The 26,310-nt window shown below is 37.3% G+C and overlaps 1 protein-coding gene across 1 annotated transcript in view; it reads left to right on the top strand.

Moving 5' to 3' along the window:
- CNTNAP5 (contactin associated protein family member 5) overlaps positions 1-26,310 on the top strand; it is a 244,070-nt gene that overhangs the window by 134,092 nt on the left and 83,668 nt on the right. The window contains exons 8-11 of the mRNA XM_085228567.1: positions 1,887-2,151; positions 4,740-4,889; positions 5,324-5,495; positions 22,516-22,622. Of these exons, the coding sequence (XP_085084693.1) occupies positions 1,887-2,151; positions 4,740-4,889; positions 5,324-5,495; positions 22,516-22,622 (694 nt within the window). The remainder of the gene's footprint in view (positions 1-1,886; positions 2,152-4,739; positions 4,890-5,323; positions 5,496-22,515; positions 22,623-26,310) is intronic.

The following is a 26,310-nucleotide window of genomic DNA, read 5'->3' as shown; positions in this document are numbered from 1 at the left end:
AAGGCTGAGAGAGCAAATTTCCATTTTACTTCCCCCCTGACTAATGTTCAGATAAGTTTGGATAAGCTCTGGATTATATTTCAAAACTCATTTTAACATGATATACCCATGGATACCTTTTGCATTCTTAAATCTTCTCTGTAGCATTTGCCTAACAAGGCAGGGAATACATAAATTGATATAGATATATATCTGTCAAAGGTTGTTTCATGCAGAGATAAACTCAGTCTCTTTCTGGCACTTTATTTATTTTCCATTTTAGAATAAAGGTTAGAAAGACATTTGAAAGCGGTAGGGAACCAGTTCCATCAGCTGTCTTAAATTTCAGTAAGGAATTCCCCAAGTACTGTACAACTTCTATACATCCATCAAGTGCTGTTCATTATAATTATCCTGTTAGAGCGAGGTACCAGCTCTGAAGAGAAGTGGTACCATGGAGAAAGCTGTTTACTCAAATGCTTTTATCAGATTCCAGTTAGTATTTTAGAAAGGCTAGTTCAAAGCAACCTGGCTGCAACACTTGCCTGGAAGTGCTTTAAAAGACATAGCTCCTTGAACATATTCTTTATATGCAGGTAAGGTTTTATTGTATGGCTTGAATGATCTGTTTGGGTTATATGCAATGGCTGAACAAAACAGCAGAGTTGGTGTTTTACCAGCACGTATCACTACCGCGGTGATATATGCTGGTACAGATTCTGCTCATTGCTTTGAGTAAATGTGGTGGCAGGTAGCACCATTGTTTCAGAGTTGAAAGACTAAGGTAATCAATTAAGTTTAGTGTTGAAGTGATGTTGGATTTCACCATTATTGCTGTATATGTAACATTTTAATATTTCTTCAACATTTCCCCAGTAAGTAGTGAGACCTAGCATAGGTCAGGAAATCTAACAAATTCAGTTTCATTCCACTATGAATACTGTATTTAAGTGACTTCTAGTTTGAATTTTCTTATGAATTTTGATTTTTTTTTTTTGAATAATCATTTTTAACTGTGTTATTATTAAGTAGACTCTTGTTATTTTGGAGTAGCGTAAGGCTGTGTCATGTCCTTTATACGCTGTGCCACACTGGGTGAATGAAAACATTACCAGTACTGCTATTGCAGGTTATGTATTGAATATTTGGAATATAGCCGAACTTACCTCATGTTTGGCCCCTTGCAATACATTCAAGTGAATATGGGAGACTTGAATTTAAGGTTTTATGGTATCAGTGTAAGTGGGCAAAAAAAGAAAAGTACTATTATACAGGTATGTTTTAGCTTATATTTAGAATATATCTAGTCTATTTGGGATGGTTTATGCGCATTTGAAAATACTTGCTTTTTCAGTTGCATCTTTCTTCACTCACAGCTGTGTAATCCCATCAGTACAGAGCCAATGCAAGACCTTTGTATCACATCCCACAGTAATGTGAAGGTTCAGGAAAATTTGCTAGCACTTCAGTATCAGTTCTTGAAATCAGCATAAATCCAAATGACATATAGCTAAATTTGGACTTAAAAAACTTGAAATGAGAAGCTCTTGGAAACATGGAGCAGAGACAGCCACATGAAGATGATCTGTCTGGGCTAGAACTGACTTGCCGCAAATATGCCCTTCTGCACCGAGGTGTGGACCTGATACGGAGCATTTAGAGCATGTCTGAATCCTTCTAAGAGCTCACATTTTTGTTTTATGTATGTATGTATGTATTTTCTTTTTGAGGTGAGAATACAAACTTTCATATATGTTTTCCTTGAATAGATACATACCCTAATGAGATCCAAGACTTTGAGTAAAAATACCCATTTCAGCCTTGAGCACCATTAGAAATACAATGAATTTATTCAAATATAATATTTTTTAAAGACATTAAAAATGTTTGCTTTTTATTATTTGCAGGGGAATGTGACCTTTTCCTGCTCAGAACCACAAATTATTCCCATCACCTTTGTCAGCTCCAGTAGAAGCTACTTGTTACTGCCTGGAACTCCTCAAATTGACGGGTTGTCAGTCAGTTTTCAGTTTCGAACGTGGAATAAAGATGGCTTACTCCTGTCCACCGAATTGTCTGAAAATTCAGGATCTCTTTTGGTTTATCTCCATGGAGGGAGACTGACACTTCTTATTCAGAAAATGGCAGAAGACCCAGTGGAAATCAGTGAAGGTACTTTATTTTTGTTTTCTCTCAGCTTTCCCTATTAAAACACCAGGGGCTTGACTCCACAGGAAGAAAGGATAGCAAAGTGAAGAAGTACTATTCATTCCTTTTTGTTTACAAATTGTTTCTCACTTTTCAGTGGTAGAACCATTCTGTAGTTTGAGATATATCTGAATATGGAAAGTTGGCATCCTGAAATCTTCAGGCTAATTGTGCTTGACAGTTATCTTAGTCGCTGTGTTTTCTAAGTCATGCTAAATCTTCTTCAGCCAGGTCACATGAAGACCTTAATGCTACTTGTCCTCATATTGTGCTGAAGTCAGCTGGGAGCCAGCTTGGCAGCAGTGCCTTTCAGCACAAGTTAACACAGCTTCAGAGCTGATTTTCTTCCTCTAACTGTTGCTTTGTATGAGAATAGTACCCTTTATGTTCTGCTCAGAGAGACTGACCATAGGCTTCCTCTCCTCCTCAGTTCTCCTTAGCCAGTTTGCAAGATGTTTTGTGCAGCTAGAGAGATGCAGATGGGTGAGACTGGGCTTTATCTCTTAAAATTCAGGAGAGATTGCTTGTAAACGCTAAATATAAAGTTGTGTTTTGGCTCTAAGAAACAACAAGAAAATTTCAGACTGAACAATCAGAGTGGCCCAGCTGCCATCTCAGTGTGACTTGTATATGCCATACTGACAACCTGAGCAGAAATATTCAGTCCTAGGGCCATACACATCCTATACTACTACGCACCCACACTGAGTGGGAGACCTGGAAATTTATTACCACATAGACTGAATACTTGGTTCCTAAATGTGGATGGATAATAGGCTGATGGAACTCAGAGGTCTGAAGAATAATAACAGTATTTTCTATAAGAGCATCTTTAAAATTATGTAATGTTAAAATATTCCCAATGCAGAGTTAAAGAGGGCAGATGTGTCTATTAAAAGAAGTAAAGAGAAAATCTGACAGAGCTGTCAAAGATGAGCTGTTCTGTATGTATGTTTCATTCCCTTTTGTAAAAGAAAATGAGGCAGATGCTGATTTATTCTTATTCATGTGGATTGTTATAACCTCAGTTTGCCACAACTGAATGTTGAAAATGGAGCTTCAAGCCTTTATTGCAGGTCCTAATGAGATTGTTGACAAAGCTGAGAGACAATGCCAATATTTGGTTGTATTTGTTTTTATGTAGTTCTGAAATTATGAACCTGATCCCAGCCTTTGGTGCCATCCAAAACACTTCTAAACTGCTTACTTACACATGGAAAATATGCAAAAATTGCAAGTGCTACCTCCTACATATGTTGGATTCTCACAATAGACTCATGAATGCTCAAGAATAGACCTGGTTTTAACCCAAATGTAACCTGTTTTGTCATGATATCTTTTCAGATTTAAACACCATATTTCACTTCAAAATTGACGTGTTCTAACTGAAAACTCATTCACATTTCTCTGGGAAATTGCCGTCTTATTGTATGAAAATTGTCTGTTAGCAGCCATTTTTCTGGGAATTGTCTCATTTCCAAATTCATAATGAAATGCCTTTTCATACATTTAACACCCACAATTTTTTTATTTTGTTTTGAGCTGATCTCACACCTCTTTGTGTCACTAAGTGCTCGTTTGTTTCTTCTGAAAGCTACAATAATGAAAAATATCCAATTAGAGAGGGGAGTAAATGCTAATTGCCTCCTCAGCCTGGTCTCAGTGACTGCAGTTTGATGATAGCATGTGTCAAACTGTGATTAGGTTACTTTTGATCTTCATTGCTGTATGTGAGTTTATAACTTTGCTCACTGGTTTTCCTGGCTGCTTGAGTAGATTATGTGGAGTTTCTTTTTAGCTTGACGATGCTATTTCAAGAACACTGATACACAACACTGATTTTCAGAATATGGAGAGAGATTATTTCACACTATGCATAAGTGTGTAACAGGGAGAGAGGTTACTGAGTACCGTAGTCTCCTACATCCCTTCATAGGTTTCTGAACAGAGCAATAATCCCAGCTCTCAGAAAATCCATGTAAAAATCCATACATCTTTCCGGTAAAACTGTGTGCTAACTTAGTGCTGAAAGGTTTAAAGGAAAGGTTTCAAGAACAGATCCTACTGAGACATATTCGAGGTTGTCAGCTTTCATGTAGTGACTGAGACAGGATATGACCTTCTCGCTGAATCTAGTCTCAGTCACGTGTTTATTCCCAGAAATGCAACAGAAATCTGCTCTGCATACTCCAATGAGCTATTAGCTTTTCTTAATATACTCAAAGTAGACCTAATCCCAAAAAACATTAATAATGTGCTACCATAAATGTAAAGAACCCTGCCACTTTACTGAGTGCCTGCAGTATAACAAGTAGGTTGGATTAATATGATCTGCTTACATGTTCTCTAAAACTTTCTCCTTCTTGGGCCTTTTCCTCTATAGCAATTTACTTCCAGAAGTAGAGTTCTTTCAAACTAGCAGTTCTGATTGTGTTGGATTCTGCTGTACTTTTATAGTCACAGGTTGGAAGCAAAGATTTGAAGTATACAGTTATATCCAGAGCTTCTATTATCGCCCTTCATATTTGTTTTCTTTTTTTTTTTTTCCCCAGGCACCAATCTCCATGATGGGCTTTGGCATTTACTTAACATCAATGCTAGAAGACATCGCATTACCCTGACATTGGATAACAATGCTGCCACTGCTAACCATGCAACCACTGTCTCAAGAATCTACTCAGGGAACAGCTACTATTTTGGAGGTAGGTTGTTTCAGATGGACACGTGGCAGATTTTCATGATGTAGATTTTCAAATGCTGATCACTGAGGTCTCCCAGGTGTATTCTGCAGCCAAGTGCAAATTCTGTAATAACTGATTTTTGACCATCTATTGTGTTGTATATAGTGTTGTGAGAAGATCGAAGATCTTGGTCAGAAGAGGAGGGGGGAGAAAAGGAGGGAAAAAAACGAACACAGCTGTAAAAGTGAACTAGCCAAGGAGTAGCTACACCTATCTGGCAAAACATTAAAAAGCTACATGGCTGTGTTAGCCACGTTTGGCACGAAAAACACTCAATATAATGAGCCTCTGAGCTCTTGCATTAGGAAATCCCAACAGGAAAAGATAAACATTCCAATATTCTTTTCTGCCTCTTTTTTTTTTTTTTTTTTTTTTTTTTTTTTCCCCCCCCACAGGGTGCCCTGACAACTTCACTGATTCCCAATGTTTAAATCCCATTACTGCTTTTCAAGGATGTATGAGGCTTATCTTTATTGATAATCAGCCCAAGGACCTCATTTTAGTTCAGCAAGGCTCCCTGGGGAATTTCAGTGATTTACACATCGATCTGTGTGACATCAAAGACAGGTAATTATTGTTTTCTCTTTCATCTGTTTGTTCTTTTTTTTCATCCTAGTGGTTTATAAATACAGATTGCATTAAGTAAAATTTCTAATCTGCCAACATTACAGATATTAGGCATAATAGAGCTGCTAATAGAAAATATCATGACAAAGATAGAAAGGACTGGAGGGGAAATAATTTCAATTACATGAGGCTCTCTCCACATTGACTTGCAGGAAATAGAGTATGCAAATCCAATAAAATACAGATTGATAAAGTGATTAAATTTTATGCATAAACAACGTTTGATTGCTTTGAAATTTTAGGGAGAAATGAAAGAGAAGGAAAAATTATTTGATTCATCAGAACATGTCATCTTATATAGTAGCTGGTTTTGTTTATGCAGAACATCTATAGTTTTTCTTGTTAGCCATTATAGCACATTTATAATGAAGATATCATAGAATGAAGGGACCTTTAAGTTCATCTAGTTCCAATCTCCCTGCTATAAGCAGGGACAACTCCCTGTAGACCAGGTTGCTCAAAGCCCCATCTAGCCTGGCCTTGAATGCTTCCAGGGAGGGGCATCCACAGCCTTGCTGGTCAACCTGTACCAGTATCTCACCCGTCTCACAGTAAATAATTTCTTCCTTACGTCTAGTCTAAATCTACCCTCTTTCAGTTTAAAACCATTTCCCCTTGTGTTGTTGCAACATTCCCTTGTAAAAAGTCCCTCTCCAGGTTTCCTGTAGGCCCCCTTCAGGTACTGGAAAGCTGCTATAAGGTCCTCCCAAAGCCTACTCTTCTCTAGACTGAAGAGCCCCAACACTCGCAGCCTGCCTTCGTAGGGGTGGTACTCCAGCCCTCTGATCAGCTTTGTGGCCCTACTCTGGATCCGTTCCAATACCTCAGTGTCCTTCTCATGTTAAGGGCCCCATAACTGAACACAGTACTCCAGGTGGGTGTCATGAGACCAGAATAGAGGGGCAGAATTGCCTCTCTTGACGTGCTGGTCACACTTCTCTTGATGCAACCCAGGATGTGTGATTGGCCTTCTGGCTGCGTCCCCACTTTGCTGGCTCATGTTGAATCTTTCATCAACTGACTATGATGGTACACCTCATTATGGCATACAATCAATATGGTACAGCTCATCTAGCATTTCGAGCGTTTGGTAGGAAAATGTTATGATGAAACGTCTGTATCTACCGAAGAGATATTTCATATTTGTTACATACTAATACAAATCCCTCCTAAGTTAGAATCTGAGAGGAAGCCCAGCTTTTCTCACCAAAGACAGACTGGAAAAAAACATTTTTTGTGTATTTTGTATTTTCTCCTTTGCTTCCTATGAACTTTTAACAGAAAATATTTCTACTGGAAATATGTACTCCAAAGTTAGTTTATGGGATAATAGGCTCTGGTTTTCTTAGCTTTTAAATCTAACTAATTTGTAATAAATGAGAATTAAACTGCTGAAAATTTCACATTTCAAATAATTAAGGGAGTAGGAAGGATGTTCTGGAAATAGGTTTGGAGCTTAGGCACTGAAAGCAGTCTTTCAGACATCGCTTCGAGAACTGGAGCTTCAGGCTGATCTATGTTGCTGCTTTCTATAGAAAAGATCAGATTGTTAGACTTACTAGAAAAAGTTGCAAAGCCTCTGTTATGTGAAACGTTTGTACTCATCTCTGTATGTTTGTGTTTGTTAACCTGTATGGAGAAAATACTGATTCTACTCATCAAATCTTTAAGTTTAACTATAATAAAATTCAGGTAGATGCGAATTTCACTTAGTGTGCCTAGAATGGTAGACTGAATTTGATTTAACAAAACATATAAAAGTATAGACTTCTCTAGGACTTAAGAGAAAAGAAAGAATTTTGCTTTTTTCTTGGAAGAACAGATTGTTTAAGATTAAATGGTCCGTTTGATTTAAATTTGTCTGTTGGAACAGAAGATTCTCCTGGTATGTGGCAGAGGTGTTTTGAGGCATCTTAATGCTTTCATTGTCACCAGGTCTGGACTGCAGTGTAAATCAGTGGTGCTACTCTAGCTGTCTTCCATATCATCAGTATCCTAAGCATGACAATCCTAAGTCTGTGATCATGCCATAAAACTACTTAAGGCAAAGATACAAACATAATAAGAAAAGTGGGTCTTTATTTTACATAATGATTGTCTGGAATATATTACACACATAAATAAAAGCTATACATGATCTAGTGAAGATTGAAGTGATGTCTTACAGTACAATTCTCTGGATAGGCTTAAGTTTATGTCTCCACTATATGATCTAGGTGAAAAAGAGAGAGCCAATTAAAAAAGAAAAAAAAGAGGGTTAGAGTCACAGTTAACAAAAGTGATTCTTTTATAGCTGAATTCAGTATATCAGTGCAACTATCCTGAAGGGGAAGAAAGAAGCCTGCAGTGTAGGAAAGTACCATACCGAAATTCAGAAATTCTCCTGGTAACTGAAAGGCATGAGCATTGCTAAAGCTTGTAGGGATTGCAGCTTTCACACTTAGTGAAACACCCAATGTGATCTCCCTGCCCGGAAGCTCTAATAATTATTCTGAAACAGTTTTGCAGGGAAGAAAGAAGGATTTTTTTTTTTCTGAATCATTTGCACATTTCACTAATCTGGGATAGGGTCCTGAGAGAGGTTAAAATTACAAAATTGATTTCAGGAAGTTAGAAAATTATTCTAAGATTCAGACGGTGAAATACTGCTGGTACAGAACTGACGTCCAGAGTGGTCATAGCAGCAGTAGTTGGGAAGAGGTACAAAATTAAAAGAAAATACAGAGAAGAAACAAATCCTCTGTGCTATTTGTCAACACAGTTGATCCTAATTCAGTACTAGGTAGTTAATCTAGGAAAAGGCTAAAAACAAAAATATTCTTCTTACTAACCATTTTTAAATGTTCTTGGTTCTACAAGTCTGTATTATGGCCTAATTAGTTACAGCAAACTATACATGAAACATTTGGGAGAAGAGAAGACTTGAATTCAGAATTCTGCCAAATTGGAAGTCTGCCTTGCTGTCCAGTCTAGCGTAGAATCATTGAATCATTAAGGTTGGAAAAGACTAGTAAGATTGCCTAATCCAATCATCAACTCATCCTCACCATGCCTACTAAAACACATGCTTCCACACCAGCTCTCGGCTTTTAGGAAAGTTGGGGTCTAACTCCAGGTGTGCAAAACGCGGCTGCTCATTCCTATTATATAAGAAGTATTAAAATTCTGTAAAAGCACTATCCACAAGAAATATAATCTTTCTTAATTATAAGATTTATTACCATGTGCACCGTAAAGCACATGTTTTTGTAATTTTAACGCGTGTGGGAATTATGTTTCCTAATTAACATGTAAATAGGACATTTGTCTTAGTTATCTGTGCAAAAAAAGCTCTTTGAGGAATATGCTGCTATTTAGAAAGCAATTCGTTTGTTACAGAGTTGTAGGCCAAGCTCATTCAGACCTGGGCTCTGAAAGCAATGCTTAGGCAGCTCGCTGCAACTTGTGCTGGCTCTTAAAAAGAAAATGAACAGGTTTATTTTGAAAGATGACAAGCAGGGACTACTCCTGATGCCAGCAGTATGTTTTTGAGAAAGCATCTAATTGTATAAGCTTATTATGCACACACTGGAATTCCCAGAATAAAGCAATGAGCCTCCATTAATCTCAATGGAGTGATTTGAGGGACCAAACCTTAAAATCTCATCACTTCGTATTTGAACTATATGTGTGCCCAAGTGAACTTTGCGCGAATGCCTTCTGTATTCCTCTGTTTGTTTTTTCCATCCTTGGGTAGGTTTTTCTGGGAGATAAATGCTGTGACGCTACCTGAGCTATCAAGGAATACACAGAAGAAATGTAGTTGTCCATGGGAATATTCGGAGTTTGGCTTTCTTTCCATTGGTGTCTGAGTAGACAGTGCTTTGTGAAAATGCTTTTGCAGACACAAGTGAATCTGCTGTCACTGATCCTGCTTTGCCAGAGACCTCCAGGATTGCTTTTCAGCTTCAGCTATCCTGTGAATGAGACCACCCAGTAGCCGCTCTGGTCCTGACTGAATGGGCCAGGAGGTATATGGGAAAGCTGGAATTAGCAGATAATATGCAGAAAACTCACTTCTCTGCTTTCAGTGGGACGTTAAGACCTTGTCTGAACGGTCTGGAGTTCAGCACAGCAGTCAATATGGCCTTTCATCATCTTTCTGATGATCTGCTATCTCCTATTAAGAGACTGCCTGTTGCCAGCCCTTAGCTGCAGTGTCAACATCACTTATGTTCATCCTATGACAACTGAAGTTGTTTCTGATTTGCCGCCTTCTTGTTTGGTACCTACACACTGTCCTTAGTTGACACATGTGAGGTGGGGCATCTCCAGTTGGTTCTTATCAAAGCTGTGTCTGCTCCACAAGCCCTTAAAAATAGTGTCATATTCCCTTTGCCTCCTTCAAGGCAAAGTTCTTGTTTCCCAACACCTTGTGGAACAGAAAGTAAAATCCGCAGAAGAAAACAATTTTGCTTGTACAAGTGTGCTTGTAAACCTCTTGGCATGACTCCCTCTGCCTGTGTGCATTTAATCCATCTAGCAATGTTTTGTTTGTGGTAGGTGTATTTGCTGTGGTTGTCCAAATACGCAGATTGCTCTGTGTTTTCTGAGGGTGTTGCAAAGTGTGGTGCTTATACTGCTCTTGTTATGAAGCATTAGATGTCATAGAGCTTTCAATGCGTTTATCCCCAGGTAAAGAAAAAATGAGAAAACGAGATAATATCCCACTAAGCCAGAGAATCCTGCTTCATATTTAAAAGAAAGTGGATATGTTACATTTTATCTCTCTTTGTTGTTGCCTCTTCAGAATTTCTGCTTGATTACGAGCGCAGATATGCAGCGGGGTGTGTTTGCTTTACCCCGAATTAATGAGTGAGAAAATACAGTATCTTGCAGCATGGTACAGAGCAGAAAGTAACAAGGCAGAGATGAAACATGAAGTGAAAGTGCCCAAATTCAAAGACTTCTGAGGAGGGTAACGGGTGTCTTTGGGTATCTATGCATACTTTTGGAGCAGTGTGTGTCCAACACTGACCTCTGTCCAAAAGTCACCCAGCATAGGCCCAAGCAAAGAAATGAAACTTCTCTTTGCAGATTTATTTTCAGTTTAGAATAAGATAGATTAAGTTCATGACTACAGGGACCACACAGCCCACATTCTTGGGACTTGGCACTGTGTTTTTTGAGAAAGAAGGCATCTTCTGAAGTAATAGATCTAACCAAAAAGTTTCCAGGGAAGATCTTGACGAAGAGAAAGCCTAATGAGGACAGAATGATGCTTTCTGTCTTTAGTCTTTAATATTTATTTTTATCAGCACTTTTGCTCCTAAATTTCTGTTTTTGTGAACGTATTCAGAGCCTGAATAAAATAGAAATAGAAAACATCCTCTGCAAAGAAAGATTAAGTGTTGTTGTTTAACCAGAAAGGAGATTGCTGAAGGAAAGCATCATAATGGGCCTCAGGGGTGAAAGGCTGCTGTGCAGAAGGGACTGATCACCTTCTCAGCCTGGACGTATGGAGAACAGCCATGGCATAGGCTGCCTGTGGAGACTGCCAAGTCTCCAACAGTGAAAGGCTTTAAGAACAGGTTAGGTGAATCTGTGAGAAACAGCAAACACGGCTATTAATGATCCTGCCTTGGGGTATAGCATGGACTGAGTGATCTCCTGAATTCCCTTCCAGCTCTGCATGATTCCGTTGCGTTTGCTCAGGCTTCTCCTCCAGCTAGAACAGCTGTGGCTTGTTCTTGCTTTAGGGGGGTCCGAAATGTCAACAGCAATAATATTGCTTAAGGGGGAAAAAAAAACAACACCAAAAAACTGTAGGAAATATATCAGGAATTCAGCTCAGAATTTTATCGCATACCTGAGAGATCATTTGGGATGCATCTCTCAGATGCTGTAAAGAAATGTTATGGAAGGGGAGCAGATAGCCCTCAAGTAAGGTATTGGTGAGGTTTTTTGGTTTGTTTGTTTGTTTTATAACTTGACAAGTATGTGTTATGCATAAAGTGTAAGGAAATGGATAAACAAGAACACTTTTTGCTTCTAACAACACATTATTCTTTTTGGTAGCTATAGTGTCGTGTTCTGTGAATGGCAGAGTTTGTTTCTCCTTTTTTCTTAGGATTTATTCTTAGTGGATTCCATGATGTTTAGAATGAGGATTCATCTCAGGCTGTATGTTTTCCTTTGATGAACACTAACTTGATTCCTTTCTACTTGACTCTATTTTCATGAGATTGTGTACCTTCTTGAACTTTATATGTCTATCCCTCTTACAAGTGTGGTCAAAAATGAAGGTGAGAAGTTTGTGAGGTGTTAGGAGAAGGCACGGACTTAAGGCACTGGACAATTATGGGAACATCTTCACCTTCTTAAATCAAGCTAACAACTGTGTATTGATACTAACATCTGTGTGTTGATCCCTTCACAACTTCTGTGTTAGGTGTAGAAGAAGCACAAATCTAGTTGGATGCATTCTCTGACCTCAGCCTTAGCCTGACCAACCCTTTTCAGGAAGTATATTCTCTTCAGGTCACTTGGAGGTGATGCTGTGTGCAACTCTTAAGTAAGTCTATGATTCAGGTCATATGGCTGTTTCTAAAACTGATCCTCTGCTCTTTTGTGTGTCACAAACTGTTCTCTACAGGGAGAGTTTAAATAGGCTGGCGTTGTTCTGCCTAGAGAAGAGATCTAGACAGAGTTGTGCAATGAGGAACAGCTTGAAGGATGTGAATAATAAACAGCTATTTGCTGCTTCTCACAAGTCAAATCTTACACAGCATCAAAATGGGTGTCATTAGATGATATAAAGGTGAAATATAAAGGAAAAGAACAAAAAGTCATACATGAAGCCTTAAGGCGCAGATTGGTGGAAGCTGGCCAGGTGCTCAGTGAGATGCTCTTAAACTCACTTCATCAACACCGTTGACCCAAAATGAAGTCTGTAGAGAGGTAATAATCTTAAGACTGAAAAGTTGAAGCTCCTTACTGTTTTAAAAACATTCTTTTTCTTGTGGGCAACTATTTGTACCTCAATTTTTCAATGCAGAAATGTTTTGTCATAGCTGTGCTTCTTGCAAAATATATTGGAATCTGACTGCATTTTATTAAGTAATGATTTTTTCTACACTGTGTTTTCTCTTTCTGCGTGGCAGTGAGTCAGTGGGCGCATGGATCTGTCTCTGTATGGATGACAAACAATGGAAGCTATAGCCTAGGAGAAATTCAAGCAGCCTCTCAATTAAAAAATAAATGAAATGGGTAGGAATATGCAGGTGCTGAGAACTTGGCCGCACTGCTGAAAAGCTCTGGGATTTCCCTTTCAGCAATTGTTTGGAAAGCCAGATTTTTGAACTCAAAATACAAGCTTCAGTCCGGAAGCTGAGTTGGTTGTTTACAGTAGCTGGCATCCCATTCAGTTAATAAATAGAGGAATGTGGGCTCATGAGATACTGCAGCTCAAGAGTTGTCATGTATATTCGGAAAATCATGCCAGAAAATCATTAAACCTCAGTCCAGAAACAGTCATTTTCCAGCACTTCATCATATGGCGTAGATGCTCCCTTCAGGCTGTGCAAGGCTCTTATAGCAGATGGACCCTTTGGTGTACAGCAGCAAGGGCTGAGGTGTTGCCTGCAGCTTGAAGGCATGGGTTCATTTATGTAATACTCTTAGTGAGTGTAATGGGACAAAATCTGCTTTGCAGTTTTAGTCACAAAGGAGAAAATTCTCTTTCCAGAAGTTCTCAAAGAGGTGAGATCTGGCATGGTTTCTCAGCTCCTCCAAATTCTCTAAAGAAACCTTCTTTAGAAGCCCTGACTGCAAATGTGATAGCTTGCAGCAGACAGCTGTAATGAGGAAAAAAGCTGGTTTCATTTCCTATGAGTTCCACTGAGTTCTCGTTAAACTAGTCTGTTCTGCCCCTCAAGATGGTGCTAGGTGAATCTTGCTTCCGTCAAGATTTTGAGAGAGGAATAAACACATCCTTAACAACAATATTGGTTTCATTAATGCTTTTGAGCTTCTCAACCTGCATCGCAGTGGACATGCTATTTGGGTTGTCCATTGACAGAGAAATCTCTGTTACAGAGCCTGGACTTTTCACACGATTCTACCCTCCCAGCTACAGCTGAAAAAGCTTGAAGCTGTTGACTTTTTGATAGCAAAGTTTAACTGGATAGAGGTAGGACTAAGGAAAACGGAGAAGCACGATACATCCATTTTTGTATTGTTTTAAGTTTTATACACTGTTTTTGCTTATGTATCTGAGACTTGATAATCTTGGGATTAAGAAAGGCATTTATCTGTTGAACCTGTCATTCATAAATGAACTATGAAGGTAGTCAGAGCCTCCTTTTCTTTAGGCGCGGATCCATAGAATGCATAAATACAGGCATTACTGTCTGCTATAGGTACTTAATCTGATTGCTGCACTTACTGTTGATTTTACGCTGATGAAGCTTTCACTGTGTTGTCCTACCTTTACTTGCCTGGCACCCTGCCCTCACTATAGCAAATAGTGATAGTACTTGTCAAGGACAACAGCGAGACCTTCTCTTCCCTTAAACAGCCTAAGGGAAACAAATCAACAACAACAAAAACAAACAAACAAAAAAACCCCACCAAGAACAAAACACGAAGCTCAAAAAAAGAACAGGATTCGTGCTAAATCCATTGTGATGCATGGTGATGGTGTGTCTTGCAGAGCATCCTGGGAATTCCAGGGATTTGCAATTAGGAATGCAAACTTGACCTCAGACATTTCCTTACAAATCCTGACCGTGTTCATCACTGTAGCATCAGCAGGTGGACACAAACACACACTGCTATTGCAATCCTTAATAAACCAAGATTCATCTGCATATTTCAATTCTCCTAGCAAATACAAGTGGAGAAAGCAGCATGTGCTATACATAATAATTACTGCAATGGGATTGGCATTAACAATTTACTTCGTTAGGGAGAGGTATACTGAGTTGATTCATGAGTTTTCATCTCTGTGCTACTTGAGTTATAGAGCACAAAGAAGTGGAAGAAAATAGTGTCCTTTATTCCTACCCTTTTATCCTTGTCCATGTTTTATCTGTGAAAGTTCCTCGTATTTTCTAAATAAATTATCTTCAAATGTACTTTTTTTCTTGCCAAATAGGGATGACCTTTTAAATCTTGCTTTTTACATACTTAGTTTGTAGATTCCATTAGATTTTATTATCAGTTTTTACTTGTAAGAAATAATAATAATTTCTGACTTTTTCCTTCTTTTCTTTTAGTACTGAACTTAATGTTTCTTTGTGTGTTGTGCTGTCAAAATGGATCTTTGGGAAATTAATTGCTATTGCAGGTGAAGCAGGTTAGAATAAATCTGATAAAAGTACAAACTTTTTGCAGTTCCCAGATCTCTTCTAAGATTTAATGTATGTCCTACAGCCAAAGCCTAACTTTGACTTTTTTTGATTGATCATGCAAATGAGAAAAAAACCTATTTAGTTATGCCCAGTGAGTTTTAATTGTTTACTACAGTCCAAAGGTAGGACTGAAAAAATAAGCACATGATATAACATTCACTACCCTATAAATATCTGCAGTGCATCTCATAAGGAAAAAAAAAAAAAAAAAAAAAAAAAAATCTCATCCATTCTTATTCTCTCTACTGTTTCTGTTTTCAGTATTTAGTGTCTTTTCTGCAGAAATGATAATTATTTCACAACTCGATTATTTTTTTCCCCTTTCCAAAAGGTCCTCATCCTCCTAACATTTCCCTTTTTGGTTTTATAGCAATGAGTCAGACGTTTTAGATCCCACTTCCTGAATTTGGCTGGTGATCAAAACCAAGAATGAGTTGATGACATAAAAAAAAAAAAAAAAAAAAGGATGTCATTCTTCCTCTTTATTATTATTATTTTTTTTAATTTTTATTATTATGGATAAATTGAGATGTTAATTTTAATTTTGCCAGTCTATAACATTGTCAGTAGAGTACTTGAAACAGCACACTTCCAGATGCTGGAATACCTCGATACTTTATTTTAATTATTTCACTGAAATGCTATGGCTCAGATAATTCAGGTTAGAGTTTGTCTGATCTTGTGTCAGTTCTTTGGATGATTATCTTTCTCTCTTTTTATGTGTCTTGCCTCTTTCAAATGTAGGCTCCAGTGGACATGTTTACAAATAGCACATAAGAACACTGAAGATCCTTTCTGTTTCTATTTTAATGAAAGAAATTGAGGACAGGATTTTAAAGAATTTGCCCTTTTCCTGCTTATTTTGGTTCTTTCTAAATGCTGACAGTTTGTTCTGTGTGTTGCAAGTTCAGTATTGTTAGAAATTGCTCTTTTTCATTGAATTTTCCTTAGAAAATTTTACTTTTTCCTCTTTGTTAAAAACAAAGCAAAATAATGGTAAAGGAAGGGAAGGGAGGAATTCCTTAATCCAAACTATGCTATATGATGGGAAAACATTTAAAAAAAAAAAAAAAAAAGTGTGTTAATGTCTTACTTGCTTGTAAAGATAAATGTGCATTAGAAAGGAAAAAAAAAGTGTTAGAGGCAGGGGAATACATGGTGTTCCGTGTAAATGAGGTATCCCTTGGTGTCTTTTCCCTGCTGTATGTTCCTACATCACCAATTAAACATGCAAACATATGAATGAATGAAACCATAGAAGGTTGCTCATTCTGGGATATGAGTCTTGGAAACCCACTCAACAGCACATGAGTTTTAGGATGGAAGGGTAGGATTTTCTGTAAAACTGAGCATGATTTAAGTAAATGAAATCAATTTGAGGCAGCCCAAAATCTGAGTGTCAGATTTTAAATCCCTGCAATTCTGTAAAACATGCCCATATCTTCTCTGGTTTAATCTAAAGTTTAAACTGTCTGTATAATAAAGCTGGTGACAGAGCTTTTCTCTGGCTGCTTAAAGTCTGACTGACAAGTAAATGAAATAAAACCGTGTGGAAGAATTCCCTGCTGTTGGTTTGCTATATAGGCTTTGCACTATCAAATGATTTCCTTCTGTGCTAATTATGAAACAATAATACGCTTATAGAAGGAAGTTCTCTGTAAAATAAGCAATCATGCTGTAAGTTGCTACTTCTGAAGAAGAGGCAATTTTCTGTCCTTTGTCTATAATATGAAAGAAAGTTAATATTCAGTTTATTTGGATGATGTAATAAATCGATTTTGCTTATCCTGAGTAAATTTTAAGATTTTTGTTTTCCCTGACTTTGTTTCATACATGCAGCTCCATCTGCAGAAAACAATGATTTGAGACCACTAATGGTACACTAGTCTGTAGATATACTGTATTTCAGAGCAAAATAGGTTCTTCAGACTCATATGCTGCATTCGTATCCTACATCTGAATTGCAGATATACTGTAAGTTAACTTAATCCTGTTCTTTTCTAGATAAGTTTGACTATTTATTTTTTTCATGTGAAATAAGAAAATAGTATTGACTTGAAATCTTAGTTACGTGGTGTCAGCACAGGATAAGTAAAATCTGATCCTTGAAATGTGTTCAGTAAATGCCATAAGGGCTAATTACCAAAACTAGAACAGCTTTCATAGATACTTTCTTGTATCTTTGTGACCCATATATGTAGGTATAGGAAGATGGTGAAGTTGGAGATGCTTGCCTTTTGCATTTGATATGAAGTGGAGAGCTTTTCCAGTAATGCTGCAGAAAGGTTTTGTCACTGAATGAGGCCCCTGTGCAGAAAGAAAGCAGCTGGAAGGTTGATAGAGGGCTGTTGAAGTATCATTTGAAATCCAACTGGCACGTGACATTGAGTTTTTAGGGGGACCTAAGTAGTGTTTGCTCCCACTGTTAATCATGCAGTGTGCGACCTTATGCCCTATTAAAGGCTAACTGTGGATATGTGTATAAATAGTAAAATACCCTGTCCTTGTTTGTTAGTTTGTTTGATTTTTGCAGATAGCTTTTCTGCTTTTGCTTTGTAAAATGATGAATTCTAAATGGAACAGCTGTCTGTACAGGATGGTTTATTTGTCTTTTTTTTTTTTTTAATTTTTTCAGATTTATTCATATAAAAACCTTTCTGCTGATGCCAAGCCAAACTGTCAGCACATTTACCTCTATTAAAAATGTAGGTGTTCTGACAACAAAGCAACGAAATGCTGAAAAAATGCCTTTTATCTAAGCATGGATAATAGGCTTTTTTCCTCATACTCACATCAGTCCCTGAACAACCTCCTCCCACAGTTCTGATGTACCTGTGAGCAGTTAGCATCAATTTCAGATCTACTTAATTTTGGTCTCATGGTGGTATTCAAATGTAGAAACTGAGAACCAAATTGTCCAACAATAGAAGGTGCATGTTTTAAAAGTTCTGTTATTAAAGTTTTGTAAATCTCAGAAATAAGAAAAAACTATCTTTGTGCCACATTATTCTGATGACCCAAAATGCTCTTCTTTAGGTAATTTTATGCCTATTAAGTATGGTAGAGTAAATGACCTATTAAGAATGGTAGAGAAAAATCCTTTGTTCGTGTTACTCTTGTTCTTTTTGTATTCTAACTTAACATAATATATTTAGGGAAAAAAATATAGATGGCTTTAAAATTTTAAAAATGAAGTATGCCACAACAGTTTTTTTAAAATTTTGCAGTTTTCTAAAGCTGAGTGAAGAGGGGGAACTTGGGAAGTACAGTAAGGAGAATGTGCATTGAGTTGAAACAGATCTGGAAAGCATTAATTCTTTGCTGCTTACATTAATATAGTACAGAAACCAAGAGAAAAGAAAGAAACAGTGCAAGTTTTGAGGCTTACTATTTCATCATTCTCTCTTCTGGTTTGAGTAGTTCTCTTTTAGTTCCCTTTAGTTAAGGAGATCTAGCTCATAATATTGCCACAAATGGACATCTAGAGAAAAACAGGAATGGGATGTGCTTCTTTTGGGGTACTTTCTTTTCTAATGCAGTCTAGTCTTCATTTGTTTTCTTTTTGGTGAATCCCTGAAGTTGATATATTTTGTCAGTGTAGTATTCTTTTGCCTTCATCTTACCTTTCCCTTTCAAATATTTGTTTGGAATTCCCTCGCGTCCATTTCTTATATCCGAAATGTACATTGGCAAGGAATTTCAAATCTGCAGTTCCACAGAGTAGGGCAAAAAGCTTTGCTCTTGTCATTGATCTGACAATCTGAATCTCCTGAATTTAGTGGGAAGACATTATCAGAGCAAAAGTAGATTGTTGTGATAACATCATGAGTTTCATTGTATGTGCATGCCAACTATATAAAATCATCACTGTTAATATTCCATATTGTTGATTTTACAGGAAATAGCCACTTCCCTGAAATATGAAAACACATGAAAGGATGGGAATGGGCAACAATTTAAAGCAAATGCTGCATTGGAAAAGATGCTTTTCACTTTTGTATCTTTTCCTGTTACAGTATTACTGAGTTGCCTCAAAATGATACAAATTGAGTATCTTAATATTGGGCGTATGCCCTCTGGCGTGTGGTTTTTGTGATGGTAGATTTTTCTTCCTCTCAGATTTTTTTTTTTTTTTTCTTTTCCTCTTTATTTGGGAGGAATACAGAGTGGTGTAGTCAGGATGTGTTGTGCTGATTACAAAAAAATCTATGAGGTGCTTATTGAAAGTACCAGCTTTATTTCCAGTCAAGTGTAGAAATACGTAGAATCCCTTCAGCCTTCTCACTCAAATAATTTTGCCATTGTTATTTCTTCCTCGTTCCTATCAAAGGGCCAAATTTTGTCTTCTCATATCTATGCTGCTTGTGCTTTGAATTTAAAAGAAGCACACACATTTTTGGAGATGTTTCATCTATGAATAGTGAATGCTTTTGTGCAGGCTTTGCTTAGTGCTCACTTAGATGGCTAAAGTATGTGTTTTCTAGCTTGACTGAAGGAAGAAAAATTTTATTTGGCTCATTCATTTATTTATTTTAATAAGATTTATTCAGCCATGAGATATTTTATGAATAATCTGGAATCTGGAAGATCAGAGTCCCTGGATTGTCAGAACTTGTCTTAGGCAAGTCATTAAATTTCAAAGTGTTCCATTTATCATGCTAACAAAAATTCAGTCAATTTCTGTGCTCCTTTCAGTTACAAATAGGTCAGAAGCTGCTTGATGCAAATTTTTGTCTATGGAACCTTCTTTGATACTACTGTGATCTTTGCTAGAATTGTTTAATTCCACTAAAATGCAAATATGAATCTATACTTTAAATATATATGTATTTGAATACTTCAACATAATGATCCAGAACAATAAGCAAATAAAACAACCTATGATATATCCGTGCCTTGATTAATTTTAATCTTAGCTATTTCTTAATTCTCCAATAATTGGGGTAAATTTTGCTTCTAATGAGAACACAACTGCTTGCTTAGAATGGGATTATGGTAATTATTAGAGTTGCAAAGAAATTTGTTCCATAAGCTCTTAGAGGGGTTAGTTATCTGACCAAAACCAAGATCATGGTTGGTGCTAATTAAAGCAAATAGACTAAGGAAAAAAAGATTTAATTGTGAATTTATGAATATCATTAAAAGCTTACATGGCTAGTTTAACTTGTGTGTTATGCATTGTTGGAGGAAGAAAGAGCGTCTGCATTCATAAGACAAACAGAAATGAGAAGTGACCTTCAATTTTGTAAAGCCTCTATAAGGAAGTTGTTTTAATGGAATAATCATGGCTAAGCCTCTGATATGGGCCTTTGGCAAACCACAAATGACTAGTAATTAGCTCTACTGTGTGGGGTTAATTAATAAGAGATAGCTTAAAAATAAGCAGAAAATGTGTTTATCCAATACACTAGTAATGTAAATTATGATGATAATAAATAGCTGTTATTTTTTATCTCTTTGTAGAGCTTTATAAACATCAGCCATTTCTTGTCTCCAGCACCCTTATGATGTGAATATAGCTACTTTTCTTTTGCAGGTGACATAAGTGCATGTTTATTACCAAAGAGCTGATAGAAGTGAAAACAATATGCTGAGGGCAAAGACAGGCATGACCAAAGTGTAAACATGAGTAAATTTCTCTTCCAGGTAGAATTTGTATATTGATAGATAGATATGTCACTGTAAAGCTGTTGAGCCATTGTATTTCTTCTTCAGTTTCTGGGAAAAAGCAGATGCGAAGGTGCTGTTTTGAGAGATCTTGCACCAGCCGGTCCTCCCTGTGAAATCCCATAGGCTGCTCTTGCTTCTTCAGAAATGACCCATCGCTTAATATCTTCTCCATTGCCAAGATGAGATGTAACAGCAGAGGGGCTACCTCAGCTGTCACTTTACTGGCTAGATGATTCCCCAGCATACAATTGAAAACCAAAATTTCATCCCTTCTCAGATAGCCCCATGAGGATGAGCGAAGTCAACAGGTTTGCTCATCCCTTCTGTCTGTTCCTTAAAGTGTCTAAATAAAAATCCTGAGAAATGATGTATATTACAGACAGAGAAGTTGGACTTTTAGATGCACGTTCTTGCTTCCCTTGCAGTTCAGCTCAGGTTCAGCATCACAGTTTTCACCCAGCAGTTCCTTACAACATTGCTAGAAACTCCCCAATAAGCAGGAAAACTAGGCCTACTTTTACCTTCTCTTTCCTCATTCTATATTTGAGCCCAAAGGAAGCTGTAAAGTAGATTTTTATAAAAGCAATATATCTTATAACTGCCTCAGTAGATGTTACTGACAGTTATAAATAACATATTCTTGTCTTGAATTTCTTATGTCTCTAATATTTGAATAATACATAATGACTGTATTGATTAAGTAATAATAAAAATGAAATAATCTTTCACATGATATATTATTTGTGTAATTATATGACCACTAGTGACACATCAGTTTTCTGTTTCCACACAAGTGTGCTTTAATTGTCAGGATTCTCAAAGAAATGTGTTGAAAGCCACAATTAAAGACAATGTGCTCAGGTAAATGCAAAAAAAATGTTTGCCTGGGGTGAGATAATCTACAAGAAAGCCAGTTCTTCAGCTAGTACAAATTGAGGTAGCTTCAGTGACTTTGTCTCTTGCTAACATTGCTGAAAAATCTGGGCTATAAAAAGGATTTTGAAGTTCTATTTACAGCCAAGCAGACCCTAATGAAATGCTGACATGTGTGAGACAGATTGATTGTCTGTTTTCTGTCTACCCATCACAGTTGGATCAGTGGTATAAATAAATTACTCAGCATACAGCGTAAAAGAGATTATCTAATATACAGTAAGGGGAAAAAAACTAAAAGGGAAGAAAAGATGAACAATGCAATAAGCTCTGTTACCACGTAGGCTGATGTAACTCTGTTACTCTGCCTGCATTTACACTGCTGTTGTTCAGATCAGCATTCACCTCTTGCCTTAGAGATTGAGTTTATCTCCCACAGCTTTTGTTTTTGCTCACATCCCAAGTTGCATGCTGCTATGCTACAATAATTTGTTTTGTAATAATTCTTTGGAGGTATACCAACTGGAACAAGGAAGAGAGAATACAGAACTCATAATTGAAGCATATTTTCCCCTTCACTTTGGAGATTTCCATGTCATTTGTATTACCACAAAATGTAATGCAGCCTAATTTCAATAACGATCCCTGTTTAATGAGAGAACTGGGGATTCTTCTTTGAAACAAGATTTCAGGAGCATTTTCACCTGCTATTTGTACTCTTCTTCTGTTCTCAGATAGTTTGTGGCACTTTTTGCTAGAGAGTGGAGACAAGTTGAATATTTTTTGGAGAGTGATCTTTACTTGCTTATTGAATTTATGAAATGTTGTTGTCTTTAGTGCTTGCTTTTGAAGTGGATCAAAGATCAGAGGAATAAGCAATTATTTCAGGTACTACACAGCAATACAGCTCTGGGGAACTCTTCCGTGAATGGGGAAGAGGAACAGTTCTTTTTGTGTGTTTTGTGTGTTTTATTTTTAATGAAATATTTATAATTAATTACCTGTTAAAACCTGTCTTTAATTAGATGTTTGCCTAACTACTGTGAACATGGAGGAAAATGCTCTCAGTCCTGGACCACCTTTTACTGCGACTGTAATGACACAAGTTACACAGGGGCAACCTGTCATAACTGTAAGTAAACCCATGCGTTCAATGTTTTCTACTACGGCTGGTATGCCAAAGTGAGTGTAAGTCAGAGGAGTTTTATGAGAGATAATCATATGTCGTAGGATGCTATATGCTCTGACATAGCTATCACAGCTCAAGCATTGGTCTAGGAGTACCCACAGAAATCCACTTGTACATATGTTTATTTATGGACAAATATTGTGGAGAAAACATAACCTAATTATTTTAACTGTTTTCCTCATTCTTTCCTACTTTGTACATTGATTTGGAAAATCTTGCATTCATTTATGTTGCATACGCATCACTGGCATGTTGGTCATTATATTTTCTCACTGGTGACGTATGAGGGGAAATGGCCTCAAGTTGCTCCAGGGGAGGTGTTTAGGTTAGATATCAAGAAAAACTTCTTGAAAGGAATGTTAAGCACTGGGATAGGCTTCCCAGGGAAGTGGTTGAGTCACCATCCATGGATGTGTTTACAAACCCTTTGGATGTGGTGCTCAGGGACATTATTTAGCAGAGGCTTGTTAGATTTAGGGTAGTATGGTTAAGTTGTGGTTGGACTTGATGATCTTGAGGGTCTTTTCCAGCCTGAGCAATTATGTGACTCTATGTTTCGTTGAATTTAGCCAGGCTAAGATGGGTAACTTTAATCTCTTGTTGGGATTTTAAGTCAATTTTGGCACCAGTAATGAATATCTGATATAACAATTACCTGCTTTTCATTAGTCTGTCTTCTGTTGTTATTCTGCAACAAATGTGTAGGCCAGTGGAGGGTATACATGCCATCTTTCTTAAATGTTATCTTGAAGCTCAGATTGCAAGTATTTTGCTGAATGATTTAGATTGCTGCTATTAGCAAGGATACAGGATCTGAAATGCTGGCAGTACAGGAAGCATGCTGCTACTGAAATCCACAGAAATGAGTATTAAGGTGATTGAAAGACTTTAAAAAATGTATCAAATGCAGCACACTGGTAATTCTAATAAAAAATATAGAAAGGAGAAAATAGAATAAAGTCAGTTCATAAAGCTAACTAAAAGAAAAAAAAAAAACAGGAAATGAATGAAAACTGGAGAAAAGGGGTGTGTAACAGTTCTAGGAATACAGCTGTAACCTCTCCAGGTGTTTGCTGAACACTCGGGGCAGATAGGGGAAGACTGGTAAGAGATGAATTTTTCTGTTAAGATAAAAAGTAGAGGAGGAGATATTCAGTGGTGTGAAGCTGAGAATATTGGCAACTGTACTCTAATTCAGGAGATCCTGATGATTTGCTAATTAATTATGACATCATTTGTGGTGTGGAGTCTGGAGTAAATAGAAGAGGTAGTTGAGAGGTATATTCACAGATTTGTCTTCCAAGCTGAGAGAACCTGAACACTACACTCTAAGTACAAAGGAAGCTAAGCAGTACAAAAGTCATCTGGATTATACCAAATCAGATGAAGGACGTGAAGAAAAATGAGTTCATAGTTTGGAAAAGATGTTTCTGTTGCCCAATGTTTCTGTTGTTCCAAAAAGTGTGTGAGCTCACTGTGGCTTGTGTCTGAAGGAGGAGACCATCTATTTATTGCTCAGGACTGGTTCATGGCTAGTTTTCCATACAAACATTCATATGGAGTTAGTTCATAGAAGAGGCTTAACTGATATATGTGTTCTCCCTCGGCTCCAAAGGCACATAGAGACCTGCAGTTATTTCAGGTTTACTGATGTAAAAACTGCTCTGAAAAGTTTCTTGAGAAGATCTGTGTTAAGACTTTACAGCAGATCAAGCTGTGCACATGCGATGTACATCTATTCAGCTGCTGAACTTATTACAACCATATTAACAACTACTTTGATTCCAACTGGATTGTGGAGCCAGCAGTCCTGTAAACCAAGCAACACTGATAAACAGCAACATTAAACCAGAGGAATGCATTCATCTGCTTGAGATGTGTGATGAAACCATTTCAAAGCCGGTGGGCAAATGCTGGCTGCTGATAAGACACCTACAGAACAAGAGACGTTATCGCTTTCAGCTGGTAGTGTTTGACATACAGGAGTAGCTTGTAGCAGGGTGAATGAAAGTCTCAGATCTGATCACAGTATAATTCCAGAATATCCTCACTATACAGGCAACTCCTCCAATCATGTAATTCAGTGTGGTTCTATCAAAGCAAGCATCTAATTTCTCAAGTTTTGAAACTTTACCTCAACAGGTTTTGATTTTTACTGCAACATGAAGGCTAACAGGCCTGAAATTGAACTGGTAACATTTTAATTTTATTTATTTACTTATTTATACAAAACTGCCCTTCAAAAATAAGTTTGCACAGAAACAGTGGAAAGATTTAAATGGCAATCTGCTGCAAATAAAAATTAGTGTGAGTAGTATCCTTGTTAGCTGGCATTCGTCTCTTCTAAAGTTGCATCAGTGTGATTTTTTTACCTCTCACTGGTATGAGAAGGCAAGCTTGTAAGAAGTTCATCTTGGTTTCAGGAAGAACTGTATCATGCATATTTACAAATCAGAATTAAATGATTTATGTTTTATCAACTCAGACTGGGGAACCTTACCATTTAAGAAATGATATCTGAAGGTATACTGACCTTGACTATATGACTTCATTTGTAAAATTTTGAGTAATATATTTCAAGTTCAATAATTAAGCAATCTCAGTGGTTTCTTCCAAGAATTCATGGGACGCACTGGATCCCACTGTGAGGAACAGCTGATAGTATAGATTATCCCTGCTCCAAAGAGTTTTCCCTTTATGTTTTTGAGGGCAGAAAACATCCTGGTGCGTAGGATGGAGTATCAGAAAGTCTTCATCAGCAACACGTGCAGTGATTTTTAGTCTACCAGGTACACAATTATTATGATGCATCCTTGTAGGCAAAAAGTAATAAGGTATATTAAAAAGAGGAAGAAATGGAATGTTCACAGACATGAGGAGTTACGTGGGAGAAAGCAATAATGTACTTGCTTGAAAAATATAAGGCTGTGGCCAGAGATGTCTTGATGTTTTTGACAGGGCAAATGCCAAAGTCATGACAGGTAGACTGGTTGTAATATGCTGTGAAAAGCAAGGATAAAAAGTTTGCCTTTGACACAACAGAAGGAAAGTAGACAGTGGCAGGACAGAACAGTAAGTTGATAGAAGACACAACTGGGACAATGTTTGCATGACCACGCCAGATAAGTGGGACAAGACTGTGTCTGCCGTGACTCGAAATGGGTATAGCTGAAATTCAAGATGTGTGGATGAAGAGCAGAAGCACACATTTCAAAATAAATATAAAGAACTAGGTGACCTACACGTATAATCCTTCCACATATAATCTTTCCAGACGCAATTAGTGTGCTTCAAACCTCAGGTATCCTCCTGCTCATTCAAAATCCCTTCTGATTCTGATAGATCTAAACAGTTACAGAAGGTATGAAATCTACCTTAACCAGATGAGGGGCCACCAAGGAAAGGATGTAGGGTCATGTACCTTTAAATAGATATTCCGCATCAATCAGGTTTCACCTTGAAGTCTCATTTAGTCCTGCTTCTCTTCTTCTCTTGTCTGAACTTAACTGTCTATACAAATAACAAATCCTTTCATGTTTTTTGAATTTCTGTAACATATAGGAGGGGAGTGAAGGCAGGTTGTTTGCTTGTGCAGCTTGTTGCCTGATGCATAAGTCCATTTCTCTGTTTA

This window comes from Meleagris gallopavo, chromosome 7, assembly GCF_905368555.1.
Source record: "Meleagris gallopavo chromosome 7, MGAL_WU_HG_1.1, whole genome shotgun sequence".
Lineage (NCBI taxonomy): Eukaryota > Metazoa > Chordata > Aves > Galliformes > Phasianidae > Meleagris > Meleagris gallopavo.
Note: the sequence above shows the minus strand (reverse complement) of the source record. Positions and strands in the feature narration are given on the sequence as shown.